Genomic DNA, 14,384 nt, shown 5'->3' with positions numbered 1-14,384 from the left:
TGAATATAAAATAAAGATGCTCTCATTCCGTTCGTCATATAACTAAACGACGGAAGAGAAGCCTTATCATTGTTTTTAATTTTTATATGCGCCAACGAGGCAAATTTATATTTTTAGTGTGTTTAAGAGGGGAAAAATTGAAAGCATACAATGCACTGAACATTACACATGGTCCCGGGTACAAGCTATGCACTAAATGGCAGCAAAAGAATCCAGCGATTATTTTTGTTTGATTTTCTGATTGATGTGAAGAAAAAGCAGCTGTTGAGTGAGTTCCATGTGTATGCGGCAAACGAAAGAGAAAGAAATCTAAATACTCTATTTATAATTCAAATGGAAATTCCCTTTGCTTTCTGCAAATGGAAGAGATAGACATAAAGGAGTAAAACCCATAGGAGTTCGGATTTTTATTTGAAGAATGTTTTTATTTCACACAGTTAATTTAATTACTAATCACAGTGCAAGGGTATTTAGCTATATTTATTCACAATGTTAATTTCATCAAATGGTAGAAAAAGAGAAAAAAAAAGAGAGAAGAATTTGAGTTGCAGCTGTATAAACAATTTGGACACGACATCTCTGTTTTATACACAGTCAAAATAAAATAAAATTTATTATAAAAATAAAATATTTTTCACAAGCAAATAAGAATTTTCAAGACTATTTTTTTAATTCAATAGATTGAACGTGTGACATATCTATTTAATTTAGACAAAATTTAAGCGTATTTTTTAAAATATTTTTAATATTATTTTTAATTAAAAATAGTTTTAATTTTAATTAAAAAATAATATAAAATCATCTAAAAACTGTACTTAGTTTTTCAAAAGATGTTTTCCCAGGATAATAAATAACATTAAAAAAAAAAAAGAACGTTAACGTATTCGTTTAACAAAACATGCGTAAAAATATTTTGTAGAGATGAGAGGAGAATAATGTGAATAGCAGTATATTTTTTATTTAATTGAAGGGAAAAGTAAAAACGAAATTTGATTTTTTTAAAATAAAATGTGTTTTTTTTTTTTTTTTCTATTTCCTCCCTCCAAACATAGGAATATTTGACATGTCATGTATGGAACGAAAATTCAATGGAAGTTTCGAACGTTGATTTATCGAAACACAATCACGTCGTTTTTATTATTATTTTCTTTTCTAGAAGTTGAATGTTTTTTAAAAGAGAGAATGCGATGGTGAATCGTGATATAGAATTGAACTGAGGAGGGGCGGAGTCGCCATGTATGACCACAGCAAAAGACTGTTTAAACTCCTAACAAATTAAAAATATAAAATAAACTTTTTAAAATCAATCTTTTCATTCCTGTTATTTCTCTGTTTCTTCTCTTTTCAAGCTGTTTGGCTAAAATGTATCTGAGCTGTACAGAGCAGTAAGTTTTCATCGCACAACGATCTCACACTCTTTCTTCCTTTTTTCCTTAGCCTCATCAGCTTAAGAAAAAGGCTGCGTAAGTTGAAGCCTTAGAACTATTTCTTCCTCTGCTGCAAAATCAGGTCACTTCTCATTTTCATTTTTCTCTCGTCAACTTTTCTCTTTCTATAACTTTTAGGGTTTCGAAACGATTTTTAGTTCAGAAGATCACTTGCTCGTTTTGTTCTGCTTGTTAGGCAAGTGTTTCGCTCTCAGATCTGCTGTTTTTGCATTATTGCTTGATTTGCTGCTTTTTACACTTTTCTCTCGGTTGTGAAAATTGTTGCATAAGGAATGGAATGTTCTAGATTTTTCTAAAAAAGAAAGAGAACATTCTAGACGCATTATGTGGTAGTGGACGCGGATGATCATGGTCTTGGATGAAAGCATGAGAAGTTTAGTTCATTTCTGTGTAGCTTTTGGAGGAATCTGATTTTGTTGAATTGTATTTTGTTAACTGTTGTGAGTCATTGACTTGTTATATTATATGCTGTGGTGTGTGTTACAGAATTTAAGATGGCAAGTCGACTAAAGGAAGATGAGAAAAATGAACGAATAATTCGAGGACTTCTCAAGCTCACACCAAATCGAAGATGTATTAACTGTAACAGCCTGGTAGGATTTTTCCCCCTGTTTCTATCTCGTCATCATGTTCTGAAGTTAACGAATCGAGGTATTGTTAGGTGCTTTTCGAGCAAGTGAAATCTCTTACTTTGTAACTTTAATGTATACTACATCAGTTTGTAAAATTAAAATTGTATTTAAGATGAGAGACATTGATGTGATATACATTCAATGGTAATGATTTTTCTTACTCTGCAAGCACCTAAGAATTTTGCTGTGGAGTTATAGTGTGAATGTGCGCGCACGCACTTGTGTGAAATTGGCTGCATTGCCCCAAGGTTGTTAGTGTTAGATTCGACTGGACTCTGTAATCGTGTGAAAACTTTAAGTAGACTGCTACTTAGTCAAAATAAAAAGGTCAGACAGAAGAAATTAATTGCAGCTAGTATGCTTGTTTAATTGTAGTGCAGGTGTCACGGGGGAGAAAACATGATAGCAAAAAGAAAAATCTTTTTGCTTTTGGATGAATGTCCATTTGAGGTGCAGTGAATGGATAAACGAACATTGCAGTTTCTTTCCTTGTTATATTTGAATATGCTACATGGAGGAGTCTTTTATTTAAATTTCTATGATTGGAAATTATAAGAGTTAGATATTGCAATCTTTATGAGTGAGGGTTTACTTGATTAATAATATTTTGATTTTTAGAGTTTTATTTATTAAACAAGGAATTTGTGTCAAGTAATTTACAAACTTGTTCTGCCATAGTCTTGATTTATATTGACTAAAAAGTACAGACAAGTTTTTACAAATGTGTGTTATGACAGTTTTGGGAAAAAAAAAAGTGCTCAGATTTTCTTTGATGTTATGGTTGTAGACCATTGAATTGCTGGGATAATAACAATATGCTGTACCTATCAAGTAGTGTGTTGAGATTCCTGTACATTTAGAGCAATTCACAGTTTGATTGAAGAGCCAGTAATTTCTACTGACTTTTATAGTGTTGTTCTGATTGTATATTTCGGAATCTGGCAGGAAATTGTTGAATTTGATGTAGAGATTTGAGGCAAGCCTGTTTCATTAAATCCTTTTTTTTTTCTCTCTCTTTTAGGGACCACAATATGTGTGCACAAATTTTTGGACGTTTGTTTGCACTAACTGTAGTGGATTACAGTAAGTACTTACAATCTTTTTGCTTACAATATTGTAAAACAATGTTTTTGCTTTGAGGATTGTTTAATCTACTCCACTAGGAATGAAACTTGAAATCTCTGTTTACTGAATGTATTTTCTTGTACTTGCTGCATTCTTGTAATGTTGTTTTTGATGGATTGGTGTTCAAACTGTAATTTGTTTAAATAGTCTGTTGTAGTAGATAATAGCATCACGGTTACCTTTCTTCTAAACTGCCTTTTGTTTTAAATTCCAGTCGAGAATTTACACATCGGGTAAAATCAATTTCAATGGCTAAATTTACTGCACAAGAAGTCAGTGCACTTCAAGAAGGAGGAAATCAGGTATGAATGTTTTTTTTTTGGGTGCTAAAGCATGCTCGAGATATCTTCAGTCACACTCATGTTACATATTTCTTATGTTTATTTTCATTTATTCCAATATTTGTAGTGTGCAAAAGAAATCTATTTTAAAGAATGGGATCCACAACGTCATTCTTTGCCTGATAGCAGGTAAGCATTTGCTTGTGAGCTTTGTGTATAATTGCAAGGTGCTTTATTGTGATTAGTATATCTGGTGCCAGCAATATTGACAGGCTCCGAGATTTTATTAAGCATGTTTATGTGGATAGAAGATTCACTGGTGAGAGGACCTATGACAAACCTCCTAGAGTAAAGGTGGTAAAGTGTCTTTTTGCTTCTTTGGATCCACTGTTTAAGCTGATACCAAGTAGTGTATCACAAGTTCAGTTTTAACCTATGAAGCACTGATACATGACACGAGTTGGAGGACATGCTGAATGTTCAAAATCGTAGGGCACAGCATCAGCATATACATAGACACACATAATATGAGCTTCAACATTTACAATATTGATATGGTTATATTTGCCAAAACTTGGAGGAAATGAAATTGGTACCAGACAAAATCAATGCTATCTTAATCTTATTTTCCTTTTTTGTTTTTAAAATTTGCCTAGAAATTTAAAATAGGCTCAACCTCTTTTTAGTAATAAATAATAGTCCAGTGCTGCCATGTTGGAGCTGAAAAATTAATTTTTTGGATTAGACACGTCGTCAGTATGTGTGGGATACATGTTCGCGCTTTATAAATTTAACTAGTACACTACTGGTTTTGCTAATTGCTTAAATGTATCAGCTAAATCTAATTCTCTTTTCTATTGATGCTTGTTATACAGGGTGAAAAAGATGATTTCTTTGAAAACAAGAGGATGGAGACATATCTGGGAGGACCTAAAAGCCCTCCATATGAGGACACATATGAACGTCGTTACAGTGACAGTTCTAGTCCCGGTGGAAGAAGTCCTGGATATGATCAAGAAAATAGGCAATATGGTGATCACAAGAGAAGCCCTGGTCGACCTGCAATAATAAATGATTGGCGTCGTGAAGATAGATTTGAGGATGGACGGAAGTTTGAAGATCATAGAAAAACCAATGGAGATAATAAGGTGGAAAGCCAATCTCCTGAGCAAACCAAAGATCCGGATTCTTCCAGCTCACCTGTGATCCGACCTGTTAGAGATATCTTGGGAGAAAGTGTAGTGCCTCTTCGAATCAGTGAACCCCCCAAAACAAACAGTGGACAGGCTGCTAATGGCTCAGCACTCACACAGGTAAGTGATTATCGATGATGTTCCATATTCTTCAATCACCTATGTTAGGAGTTAGGGGAATTAGTTGGGATAGTTATAATAATAGTTGGTAGAAGGGGTGGGTTAGTTAGTTTGAGGGGGGTTGTGAGGTAAATAAATAGAATGTATGGGAAGGGGATTCAGATCCTTTGTCATTTTGTAAATAGAGCAGTTGCATAGGTTACAAATGACACTGATCTGAATCCCCTTCCCTTATATCCCTCCCCCTATTTATTTACCTCACAAACCCAAAAATCTGGGTTGTGATGCTACTTGATTGGTCTTTCCTTTGGTGTTACTTCAATGTTTACCAGTGGATTTGCCTTGCATTTCTGTAATTGGGATTGAAAATTTTGCAAATAGCCAACAAGCTATTGGCATCTCCCTTAAGTCTTTTAACTTGGGTGTGATGTTGTTGGAGGTTCAATCCGCCACTATACCACCTTTTCCCCTTTCCCTACCAAGGTGCAAGCACCTCTAATGTAATTGAAATAATAGAATGTGTCCAAAGTAACTGAAAAAAGAGTTTAGCAAATATGTTTTCACTGACTTCTTATGGTTTACAGAGAAAAGAGAAAATGAATACGCAAAAAGTCCAAACAGTATGAGATTAAATTGCCTTAATGTGTTTAATATACAAAGCACTTATATCCTGTACCAGTGTAGTTCTACTAATAAAAACCAAGCCCACTGATTCATTATGACTAATGTGTTCTAAATTTACTCAGTTTTCTTGTTTTGGACACTTTTTCCTGGGGTTTACAAAAGGAGGTCTAGAACAGTGTCATTGGTGTGGGTAGAGGAAGCTAAAGTGGTTGAAAAACAGCCTGATTAGATTTAAATCTGGTTTCAAGTAGCCCCCAAAGGGATTGGTGCTACTCCAGCTGTGCCTCATGTCTTGAGCTGGTGAATTTATTTTCTTGTAAGTATCAGATTATCAAAGGAAGGCGGCAATTAGCACAAACATCAACATGTTTATTCGTAGTCCTCTTATTAATCTATCTATGTGATGTGGCTCAGTCTTTACTTTCTTTACCATGAATTTTTTTTTAAGACGACCTCTCCCTTCCCTCTTCCCGTTTTGCTTTGTAAGTTTCCCAAAATTGATTTCTACAAAAAAATATATTCTCATTAGTTATAACTGACTATTGTAATTGCAGAGACCTGCATCTTCCAGTTGTTTGGCATCCAGCAATGGAACCCCAGCAAAAGTTAAGATTGAGACTATGAAGAGCCTTATTGATTTTGATGATGATCCTGAACCACCTTTTGCTCCTGCTATTCCTCAAGCCCAGCAAACTACTGTGGCTCAACTTGGGATGCCTGCAAATGCCAGTGATAATAATTGGGCCTCTTTTGATGTTTCTCCTGAGGCAAAAGCATCTCAAGGTCCTTCAAATGTAAATCCACTTGAATCTATGCTGTCTCAGTTGTCAGTACCAGCATCTTTATCTGCTCAAGTTCAAGTTTCTGGAGCCCAAGGTGATCCCCATCTTGCAGCAGCTATTCCTGGGAGCATTGTGACAACATTGTTTAGAGTCAATGACTAATCTATTTCACCTGCAGGATCTGTGACTGGATCAGCTCTTACTTCTGCTGCTGGAGCTCCAATTGTTAACAGCTTCTCGACATTCCCTATCAGTGGTGCTTCAGTAACATCTTCTGGATTGACAACAGCATCATCCCTCAATAGTGATGGACAGTGGGCTAGTTTGCAGTATCAGCAACAACCTCCTTTGTTCCCTGCTGCAGCTAGTCAGCCTACTATACGACAATCTACACCACCAGTAGGTGGAGCTTTGAATAATCAGGTTTGTCTTATAGAGTAATTGTCTCATTTTCTGTCTATAATTCAGATTTGATATTTGTTCACCCTTTCCTGGATTATTGCAGCCCTGGACTATACCTTCCGTACCATTTGTACAGGGACATCCAAGCACATCAATGCCTCAAGCATCACACCTTGTTTTACAACCTTCTTCAGTGGACATAAAACGTGGTGGAAGAAGTGAACTTCCTGAGGTGTTCTTGACTCCATATTTTACTTAATAAAACATCTATATTGTGCACATGATTGTGTGTCTATTGTTTATCTCAAAAGTTAGTTCTGATTTCTGCAGGATCTATTCACTGTGAAATATTCATCCTTTCCTGCTCCAGTCCCAGGTTGGCAAATGGGTCCACCACCTAGCATGGGTATCTCAATTCAATATAATAACATGGTGGTACTGTTACAATCCAAACTATTACTTACACTTTATCTTAATCGGTGACTACTGGCTTATACAATAGTAAGATGCATATCTCATAAATTTCTTCCCATTGTTACAGCCCAAGCCAAGTTTTCCACAACCATCAAAATCAACAAATCCATTTGATGTCAACAATGAATCGACTCCAGTGCAAGCCCCAACTGTATGTGACTTTCATTGATATAGTAGTGTGCTGTATTTCGCATGATAGTTTGTGTAGATCATATTGAGTATTGTATCAAGCTGTTTGTTTATTATTTAATATTATTGACTGGGGATTTGGCTCCTTTAAAGTGCATGATGTGCTTGGTAGAGGAAATTCCTGTTTATACAGCCATTGGTGGAAGATAACAGTGAAGTTGGCTGTTGTCCACTATTGAGTTATTGATTCATAATTTATTTTTTTCATCATTAATAACTTAAGTCGTGTGCATTACTTCTGAAGGCATTTTTCTTAGAGGAGCTTTATAAATGCTGGAAAATATTGTCTGTTTTCTTTTTCCAATCATCGTGCTTTAAAAAAGCTGGAACATTGTAGTATGATGTGCTGATTTTCTAGTATGTTAATTCACGGGTGAATTCAAACTTACTATAACTGCGGTATGTGATAAGAAAATAGATAATAGCATAAACTTCTCAGTGTATCATCAGTTAGTTGCATATTTGGTGATGTTTTATGGTTGGTGTTCGTTGGTTGCAGTTTCCTTCCATGTCATTGTTACAAGGTGCTCTGCCTAGTGTAACTCCTTCAGCAACAATGCACCCTTCAAACATGGGTAATCCACCCTCATCATCATCATCATATGTATCAGGGTTGCCTCCTCAAGCACACACTCTTGCACCAGGTATATACTTGTTATCTTTCCTCAGTCAATTATGTTATGCCAAGGCAATTTTCCTCTTTATATGTATCTTAAACGATGTTGTAAAATTCTCAGGGGCATACATGGGGCAACAAATGCCAACTAACATGCCAATGCCAAGGTAACTGTTCTTTAGTCTTGATAGTGTTTACTATTTGCATATGCTGTTTAGGTTATGGTTTTTCTTTGGTCTTGGAAATTCATCTTTTGGTTCCGCTCATTCATTTAATCTCCCATGTTTGGAATAATAAACTGAACCCTGTATTCATTAATTAACTTTCAAATTTTAGCATCTAATTCCATAGGTTCACCAGCTATTGTTCCTTGTATGGGCTTCTATTAGATGTGATTACTGAGAACTGTCTATGTATTCTGCAAGGGCCTTTAATTGTGCTAGTATGGATAGGGTCGATAATCATTGGTTGTGGTCTACCTTACTTTGCTTGCCACTTACGATTGACACTGAATATATAGGCATCAAGTAATTGGGAGTTTTGCTACTGAGGGAGCTACTTTTGGCTTCTCAAATCCAGATCAGCAGCCGACTGGTAGGTTGTCAGCCCCTGCTACCCCAAACCCCTTCCCTGCAGGAGGGAACCCATTCGGGTGATCTAAAGTTTTTATCTGCTCGGACTCTGAGTCATGCATCAATTTGTTGCACTCTGTACAAATATTGTTGTTGTTGTTCATGTCGTTTGTCAGTCAAAGTGAAACACGCTAGCATATTGAGAGATTTATGACCTGTCACCTCTCACCCGTGGGTTCAAATTCAAATATTTGTACCTGGGCTTGTAAATTGTTTATTGCTACAGGAAACATGAAGGCAAAATCTGCCTACAAAAAGGAGGGGTCTTTACTGAGATAATGACTTAACGAATATGAAAAAGAGGAAGAGGGGGTTACAGTGACTTTCGTAGAGAATAAATATTTTTTTTGGTGCGGCCATGTGTTACAATTTTAGCTACGATTGTATTAATTTTTATTTGGTGTTTTAATTTGGTGCCCCTAGTTGTATTAATTTTTTCAGATTTCCCTGTATTTTATTATTTTGTAATATCAATTTTTTTTTAAGTTATTTCTATTCGTTGAAGTCCATGAATTCTCTGTCAAATAATTAAGTTTGAGTTCTACGTCGCAATCTGCTTGAGATTATTATGACTGGTTGATTTTTTTCTTTCACATCATACCGCATGTTTATCCAACAGAGGGACAAGCTTACCGTAAATTATTTAAATTTAACATGATTAAGCATTAATATTTTAATTAATCCTTCGAACATGTCTTAGTGAGTGAAATCAGTTACCATGGATTCATTAAAACGAAAAAACTTAAACTACACTTTTAATTTTTATGTGTAATTTTAGTCTTTTTTATTTTATTGTTTGTATTTAGTTGTTTTAATTTTTAATTATTTAAATTTAATTTTTCTTCAAAATTTTATATAATGATTAATAAAAATATAAAGTTGAAACTAGTTTTGGTTACTTGCACCAGAACTCCACCATTGAGATTTGAGACTAATAGCTCGGAAAATGATGAATGAAAAATATAATTAGCATATATTGAATTATTTTAAATTACATCACGCTCCCTCAGTGACACATGTACAAGTAAAAAGGTATACTTTTAATCCCTTGGGCAGAGTGAAAGGATTGTATATATATCTTCATGAGGTAGTAGAACAGATCCAACCAGTATACGTGCATTTAGTGCCAGATCCTATGCGTCCAGTATGCATCGAAGAAGAATCGTTTCCTCAGCAAGAGAATTTCCTGGATGCTGCAATTGCAATTCTTTCTCCTCCTATCTGCAAAGCCGGAGGAGTCCACTACATGCGCAAATTGAGATATGGGACTATCTGAAGATCTTAATCCTCAAAAATTATCAAAAATAGAATGGTTTGTCTCGGACTTTCTCAAGTAGAATTGGTATGTCTGCTCTTCCATATGATTGGAGCTATCAGAATCCATACTGTCAAAAGATATAAACTTGATTTAGTTGCGCCTCAATTGTTCAAGAATTAACGGCAAGAGTAACTAAACTTATCTTTGAGTTAAAAAATGAGCTTTTATTATGCTCGGATAAAATTCAGATCTGAATGCGAATTGGTTTTACTACAAATACTTACAATATACACAGACTGCCAACCATTCATTTACTATTCTGACCCAGGTGCTGGTCCAGCCCACGTCGATTGTCCATCTGCAGAAGAATAAAGGTATTCTGTCTTGTGAACTTGCAACATTTATGAGTGCACTGAAAGAAAGTCGATCAATTTTAGATGAATCTGCTATTTAACACTAAAAGAGAAACTGGAGAAAAAATTATTTCATTTACAACGTATTCGAGGTGACACTGCTGAGTGCTGATTATTATATTACCCGATTAGTTCCTCTAAAGTGATTGGGGTATACTATAGAGGATTTAGAGAATATAGTTATTACCATTGTATAAAAAATCAATGGTTGAGATATTAACAATTTCATAATTAGTTATACATGTGTATGTTGTTTATCAAAATTTTAAGTCTCAACCATTGATTTTCTAATCAACAGTTACAACAACCTCTAAAGCTCACGTTCTCACTTTAAAAGATCCAAATCATAGAAACTTTCGGTAGTGTTGTGCAAATAAGACCCCTCTTAAACTTAATGGGGACCACATTTATTGGGTTCTGATCTTGGTTTGTATATGATCATTTGCCGAATAACAGCTGAAAATGCATTTCCTTTGTTTGCCCGACAATTTGTTCTCTAAAAGCAAAACAAGAACCCCAGTAGGATGCAGATAACATGATATGGGCCAAAAGCAGAAGAGGAGACCATACTTTCTCATAGAATGATGACTATTCCATCCAATCAATAGCATAGCAAAGTACATTGTTCCCGTGGCAAAAACAAAATGGAAGAAACCATAACCATAGGGTACATCATCCTCTTCTGGCGTATCATCCTGCATGACCTGCAGGGAGCTGTCAGATATGTATTGAGAACATAACATTAAAATTCAAGTTGACTTCAGAGTTTGTAACTAACCTGGAAGCATTTGGAGTCTATGCCTGTTGAAAACGTCGCAATAACAATTGCCAGTATTGCAACAACAAAGCTCTGCCAACAAGAGCCACTATCATAAGTCAAACAATAATGAAAAGATCAATTAGGATTATGTATTTCAAATATTCAAATACTAATTACCAAGCCATCATAAAGATGACGATGATATTTACAACCAAAAGGCGAAGATAAAGATTTTCATAATAGACAAAGAAACATTGAATTATATTTTCTGGGAAGAGTTTCAGTTTTTCCTGCGACTGGTTAAATAGATACATGTACATGAAAATATACTGAGCCACTGACACAGGCTCTGCTACACAATAGACAATAGACATATATTTGTAAGTTTAGTTTAAAGAAATGTACTGTTCAAATTTCAGTTAAGCAAGAATAGATATATATTACAATGATGCTTAGCCAGTCTGTTTTGGTTGCAGAGTCTGACTTCCTGATGCAGTTTTCTCCATCAGGTTCACTGCATACGCAAACAATCAAGCTCAAATTCAATAGAAACGAAAACGGGAAGTTAAAAGGGGTTGCATAAGCAATAAATGAATAGAAAAGCAGAAGATGCAGATTTTTTTGGGATCTTTTTACTCCCATGCTTTCTTTGGGAGATAATATACACTAAACGGCAGAAGCTAAATGCATTGGACAACAACATCGACACTAATCCAAATCTATCAGGCGAAGATTGTTAGCCCTGCCTTCTAATAGCGCACCAGCAAAGGTAGACAACATAAAGCCCCATCAGCCCCGGAGTTAGAATGCCAGGATTATTAACCTATTGCAGATGAAGTTAGAAAATCCACATCATGTTATGTTGTATGATGAAGTGAATTGCGCAAGCAAAGAGTTGGACATAAATAAAACTTACTTTTGGGTGCAGAGACACGCTTGTCATAAGTTGGAGAAGTACTAGCGTCCATGTAATGAAGAAAATGTTGAGGAGGCAAGATGGCTTTGGTGCATACCAAATGTACATCAAAATGACCCCCACCAAACAGACAACGTATGCAGTCGTTGCAAACAACATCACATGGATTTTGCTGCATGAGAATTGATTATTAATGCAAGCATTTACAAGATAGGAATCTTATCCCTGATATTATTCTAAAAAATTTGATGTTTGAGCCTATCAGAGTCAGAGAATTACAAGTGGAATAGGGGTAAAATGCACAAGAAGCATAATTTTAGGTTTGTGTGCCCCACTGCTGGCTACACAAGGGAGCTTGATGTTTAATTGCTAAGATAAGCTTGAATAACCTCGATCAGACAATTACTCTTGAGTATTCTAGAATTTTGAGTACATTTAATGTTAATAGAATGTAATTTAGATTCAGAAAATTCATTTTTTCCCTCCTTTCATCTTTATATCAGCACAATAATCAATTATTCGATATCCAAAATCAATGAGCATGCCTTGCTAAAACGTTAAATAAATAAATAAATAATTATCCAAATTATATAGCTACAAGTATCACAAGCAAATTGTTCATTATCGGGAAGCATGTGTTTCTATAACCGTTCTCTAACAAATAAAATCTTACCAACTTGCTGCATATTTTTCAGACTAACAAATAAAATCTTACCAACTTGCTGCATATTTTTCAGACTCACAACAATCATTCAGCCATGTAATGAAGCTGATTATGCTTATCAGTTGAATTAGGAGGAAAACTCTGAAAAAGAAGTAGAGTAACACTTTAAACATTCACATATTAGTTAGAAAGAATGGAATGACTAAATTATTTAGAAGGGGTAAAAACTGTACCCTGCACCAAAATGAGCCACCTCCCCTGCCAAAAGGATTGTATCAGAGGAATGACAAGTTTTTAATATCTACGAGGATGCATTAATATTAGGAGGCTGGTTGAAATATACAAATTTACTAACCATAAATCTGAATAAAGCCAGACGGGAGTAAAAATGGGATGATCGTCATGACGACCCAGAGAGCAATCTTGACTGACCACCATCCAGAGTGCCATTTATCTCTCACATTGTTCAGTTTAGAAGTGCGAGCAGTTGACAAAAACATTATGATATAAAATATCTGAACTAGGATTAAGGTTTACTTTAGATATTATATGATTAGGCCATTGACCTTAGTGACTTAGCTATGATATAAAACTTTCATAAATTCAAAAAAAATTATTTTATTTCTTCCAGCCAGCATAAGAACATAAATTACTGATTAATTAAATGCTGCCTAATGCGATCTTTTCTACAAATCTTATACAAAGCTTTTACCAACTATTTTCATGCATATAATTGAAATGGATACAAAGCAACCCAAGCTCACACGCAAAACACCTTCGGCACCCAAACAGTCTTTTCCACCATTGCATCCTTTCAATCCTGTAGGTTCAATATATTAGATTTTAAGATAATGTCGGCGTTAGATTAGAAAGAGCATGATCTCAATCATCTCATATGTGCAAGTGAGGTGTACCCATGAATTTCTATAGACTGAATTGAATGATTTGCTGACATTGAAAAGGTTCAACTTATTAAAATAGACGGATATACAAATCTTTCTCTTGTTCAGAATTGATAAATTAAATGCTTGCTTATTCCACTTTGGGCATCAAACAATTTCAAAATGAATGCATACCAATAAGTACATTGTTAATTTTTTTAATATTTTTCAAATATCTAATCAATGTTTATAAAATAATGCATGCATTCAGATGAGACATCAAATTTGCAGGTTAAGATAGTGAACCTTCAGGGAAGAAATTGGCAGTGTTCAGAAGAATCAAGAAAACTATTTCAATTTATAAAAAATAACAAACGAAATGTTTAAGCATAAGAACTGGATCTGAAAGAGGCATCAGGAAACTAAGTATTATGAGGATGGAAAGTTCATCACTTTAAGGATTTAAGAAATCTTACTCTCCATTTCTGTTAAAGCACCACGACCAAAATCCCGTGCAGCCCATGCCAAAAGGTTCGCCACAAGAAAAATCAAGGCATAAGCATATCTAGCCATCCAAGGATTAGATGCATTGCGGAATTGACTGCACCATGAAGAATCGTTGGATATGATACACCTCTCGTTACTAGCGTTACTTTCCCCAGCTTCCATCTCTTGTTCTACACAACAGAGCTACGCAGCATGAATGGAGCACAGAAGAAATGGGTGTCATTCCATTATTCTATTTGATTTCCCTGTACACATTATTCAGAAAAAGACTCATCTTTGTCATGGGATCTTCATTACCGTTAGCTAAGCATTAAATGAAATAAAAGAACAACAAATCTTGAGGAGGTTTAGACCGCTTTCTAGGTCAAATTTAACTTATGGTTTTGTCTTCACGTAACTGTAGAATAGTTGTTTAACTTTTTTTTCATTTGATAGTGAACACTGATAGTCATTTCACTTGCCCTGCC

The 14,384-nt window shown here is 35.1% G+C and overlaps 2 protein-coding genes across 2 annotated transcripts; one reads left to right on the top strand and one right to left on the bottom strand.

Annotated features, from left to right (window-relative positions):
- Nucleotides 1–1,374: 1,374 nt before the first annotated feature.
- LOC113855791 (probable ADP-ribosylation factor GTPase-activating protein AGD14) lies at nt 1,375–8,881 on the top strand. Its single transcript, XM_027487423.1, has 15 exons — nt 1,375–1,623; nt 1,935–2,041; nt 3,102–3,163; nt 3,420–3,507; nt 3,614–3,675; nt 3,747–3,843; nt 4,362–4,799; nt 5,978–6,299; nt 6,384–6,628; nt 6,711–6,839; nt 6,938–7,042; nt 7,149–7,232; nt 7,770–7,914; nt 8,008–8,053; nt 8,407–8,881. The coding sequence occupies exons 2-15, from the start codon at nt 1,943–1,945 to the stop codon at nt 8,540–8,542; spliced, it is 2,058 nt and encodes a 685-aa protein (XP_027343224.1). The 5' UTR covers nt 1,375–1,623; nt 1,935–1,942; the 3' UTR covers nt 8,543–8,881.
- Nucleotides 8,882–9,606: 725 nt separating this feature from the next.
- LOC113855311 (probable serine incorporator) lies at nt 9,607–14,164 on the bottom strand. The gene is made up of 12 exons (XM_027486899.1): nt 13,887–14,164; nt 13,276–13,349; nt 12,885–13,044; nt 12,763–12,787; nt 12,581–12,670; nt 11,866–12,037; nt 11,696–11,772; nt 11,394–11,463; nt 10,968–11,039; nt 10,760–10,893; nt 10,061–10,134; nt 9,607–9,903 (listed from the first exon to the last, which is right to left on the bottom strand). Exons 1-12 carry the CDS (start codon nt 14,077–14,079, stop codon nt 9,848–9,850), a joined length of 1,197 nt encoding a protein of 398 aa, XP_027342700.1. The 5' UTR covers nt 14,080–14,164; the 3' UTR covers nt 9,607–9,847.
- Nucleotides 14,165–14,384: the final 220 nt, after the last annotated feature.

Source organism: Abrus precatorius, unplaced genomic scaffold (assembly GCF_003935025.1).
Source record: "Abrus precatorius isolate BTA unplaced genomic scaffold, Abrus_2018 Scaffold11, whole genome shotgun sequence".
Taxonomy (NCBI): Eukaryota; Viridiplantae; Streptophyta; class Magnoliopsida; order Fabales; family Fabaceae; genus Abrus; species Abrus precatorius.
This window is presented reverse-complemented; position numbering and strand designations above follow the sequence as displayed.

What these genes read in the sequence shown, in the direction of transcription:
- LOC113855311 (XM_027486899.1), bottom strand. Translation starts at nt 14,079, where the DNA reads ATGGAAGCTGGGGAAAGTAACGCTAGTAACGAGAGGTGTATCATATCC. An exon ending in TGCTTTAACAGAAATGGAGA is followed by an intron (nt 13,350 to 13,886) that starts GTAAGATTTCTT and finishes TTGAACCTACAG; the next exon opens with GATTGAAAGGATGCAATGGT. An exon ending in TAGACTCCAAATGCTTCCAG is followed by an intron (nt 10,894 to 10,967) that starts GTTAGTTACAAA and finishes AGCTCCCTGCAG; the next exon opens with GTCATGCAGGATGATACGCC.
- LOC113855791 (XM_027487423.1), top strand. Translation starts at nt 1,943, where the DNA reads ATGGCAAGTCGACTAAAGGAAGATGAGAAAAATGAACGAATAATTCGA. An exon ending in ACTAACTGTAGTGGATTACA is followed by an intron (nt 3,164 to 3,419) that starts GTAAGTACTTAC and finishes TTTAAATTCCAG; the next exon opens with TCGAGAATTTACACATCGGG. An exon ending in GAAGAAGTGAACTTCCTGAG is followed by an intron (nt 6,840 to 6,937) that starts GTGTTCTTGACT and finishes TGATTTCTGCAG; the next exon opens with GATCTATTCACTGTGAAATA.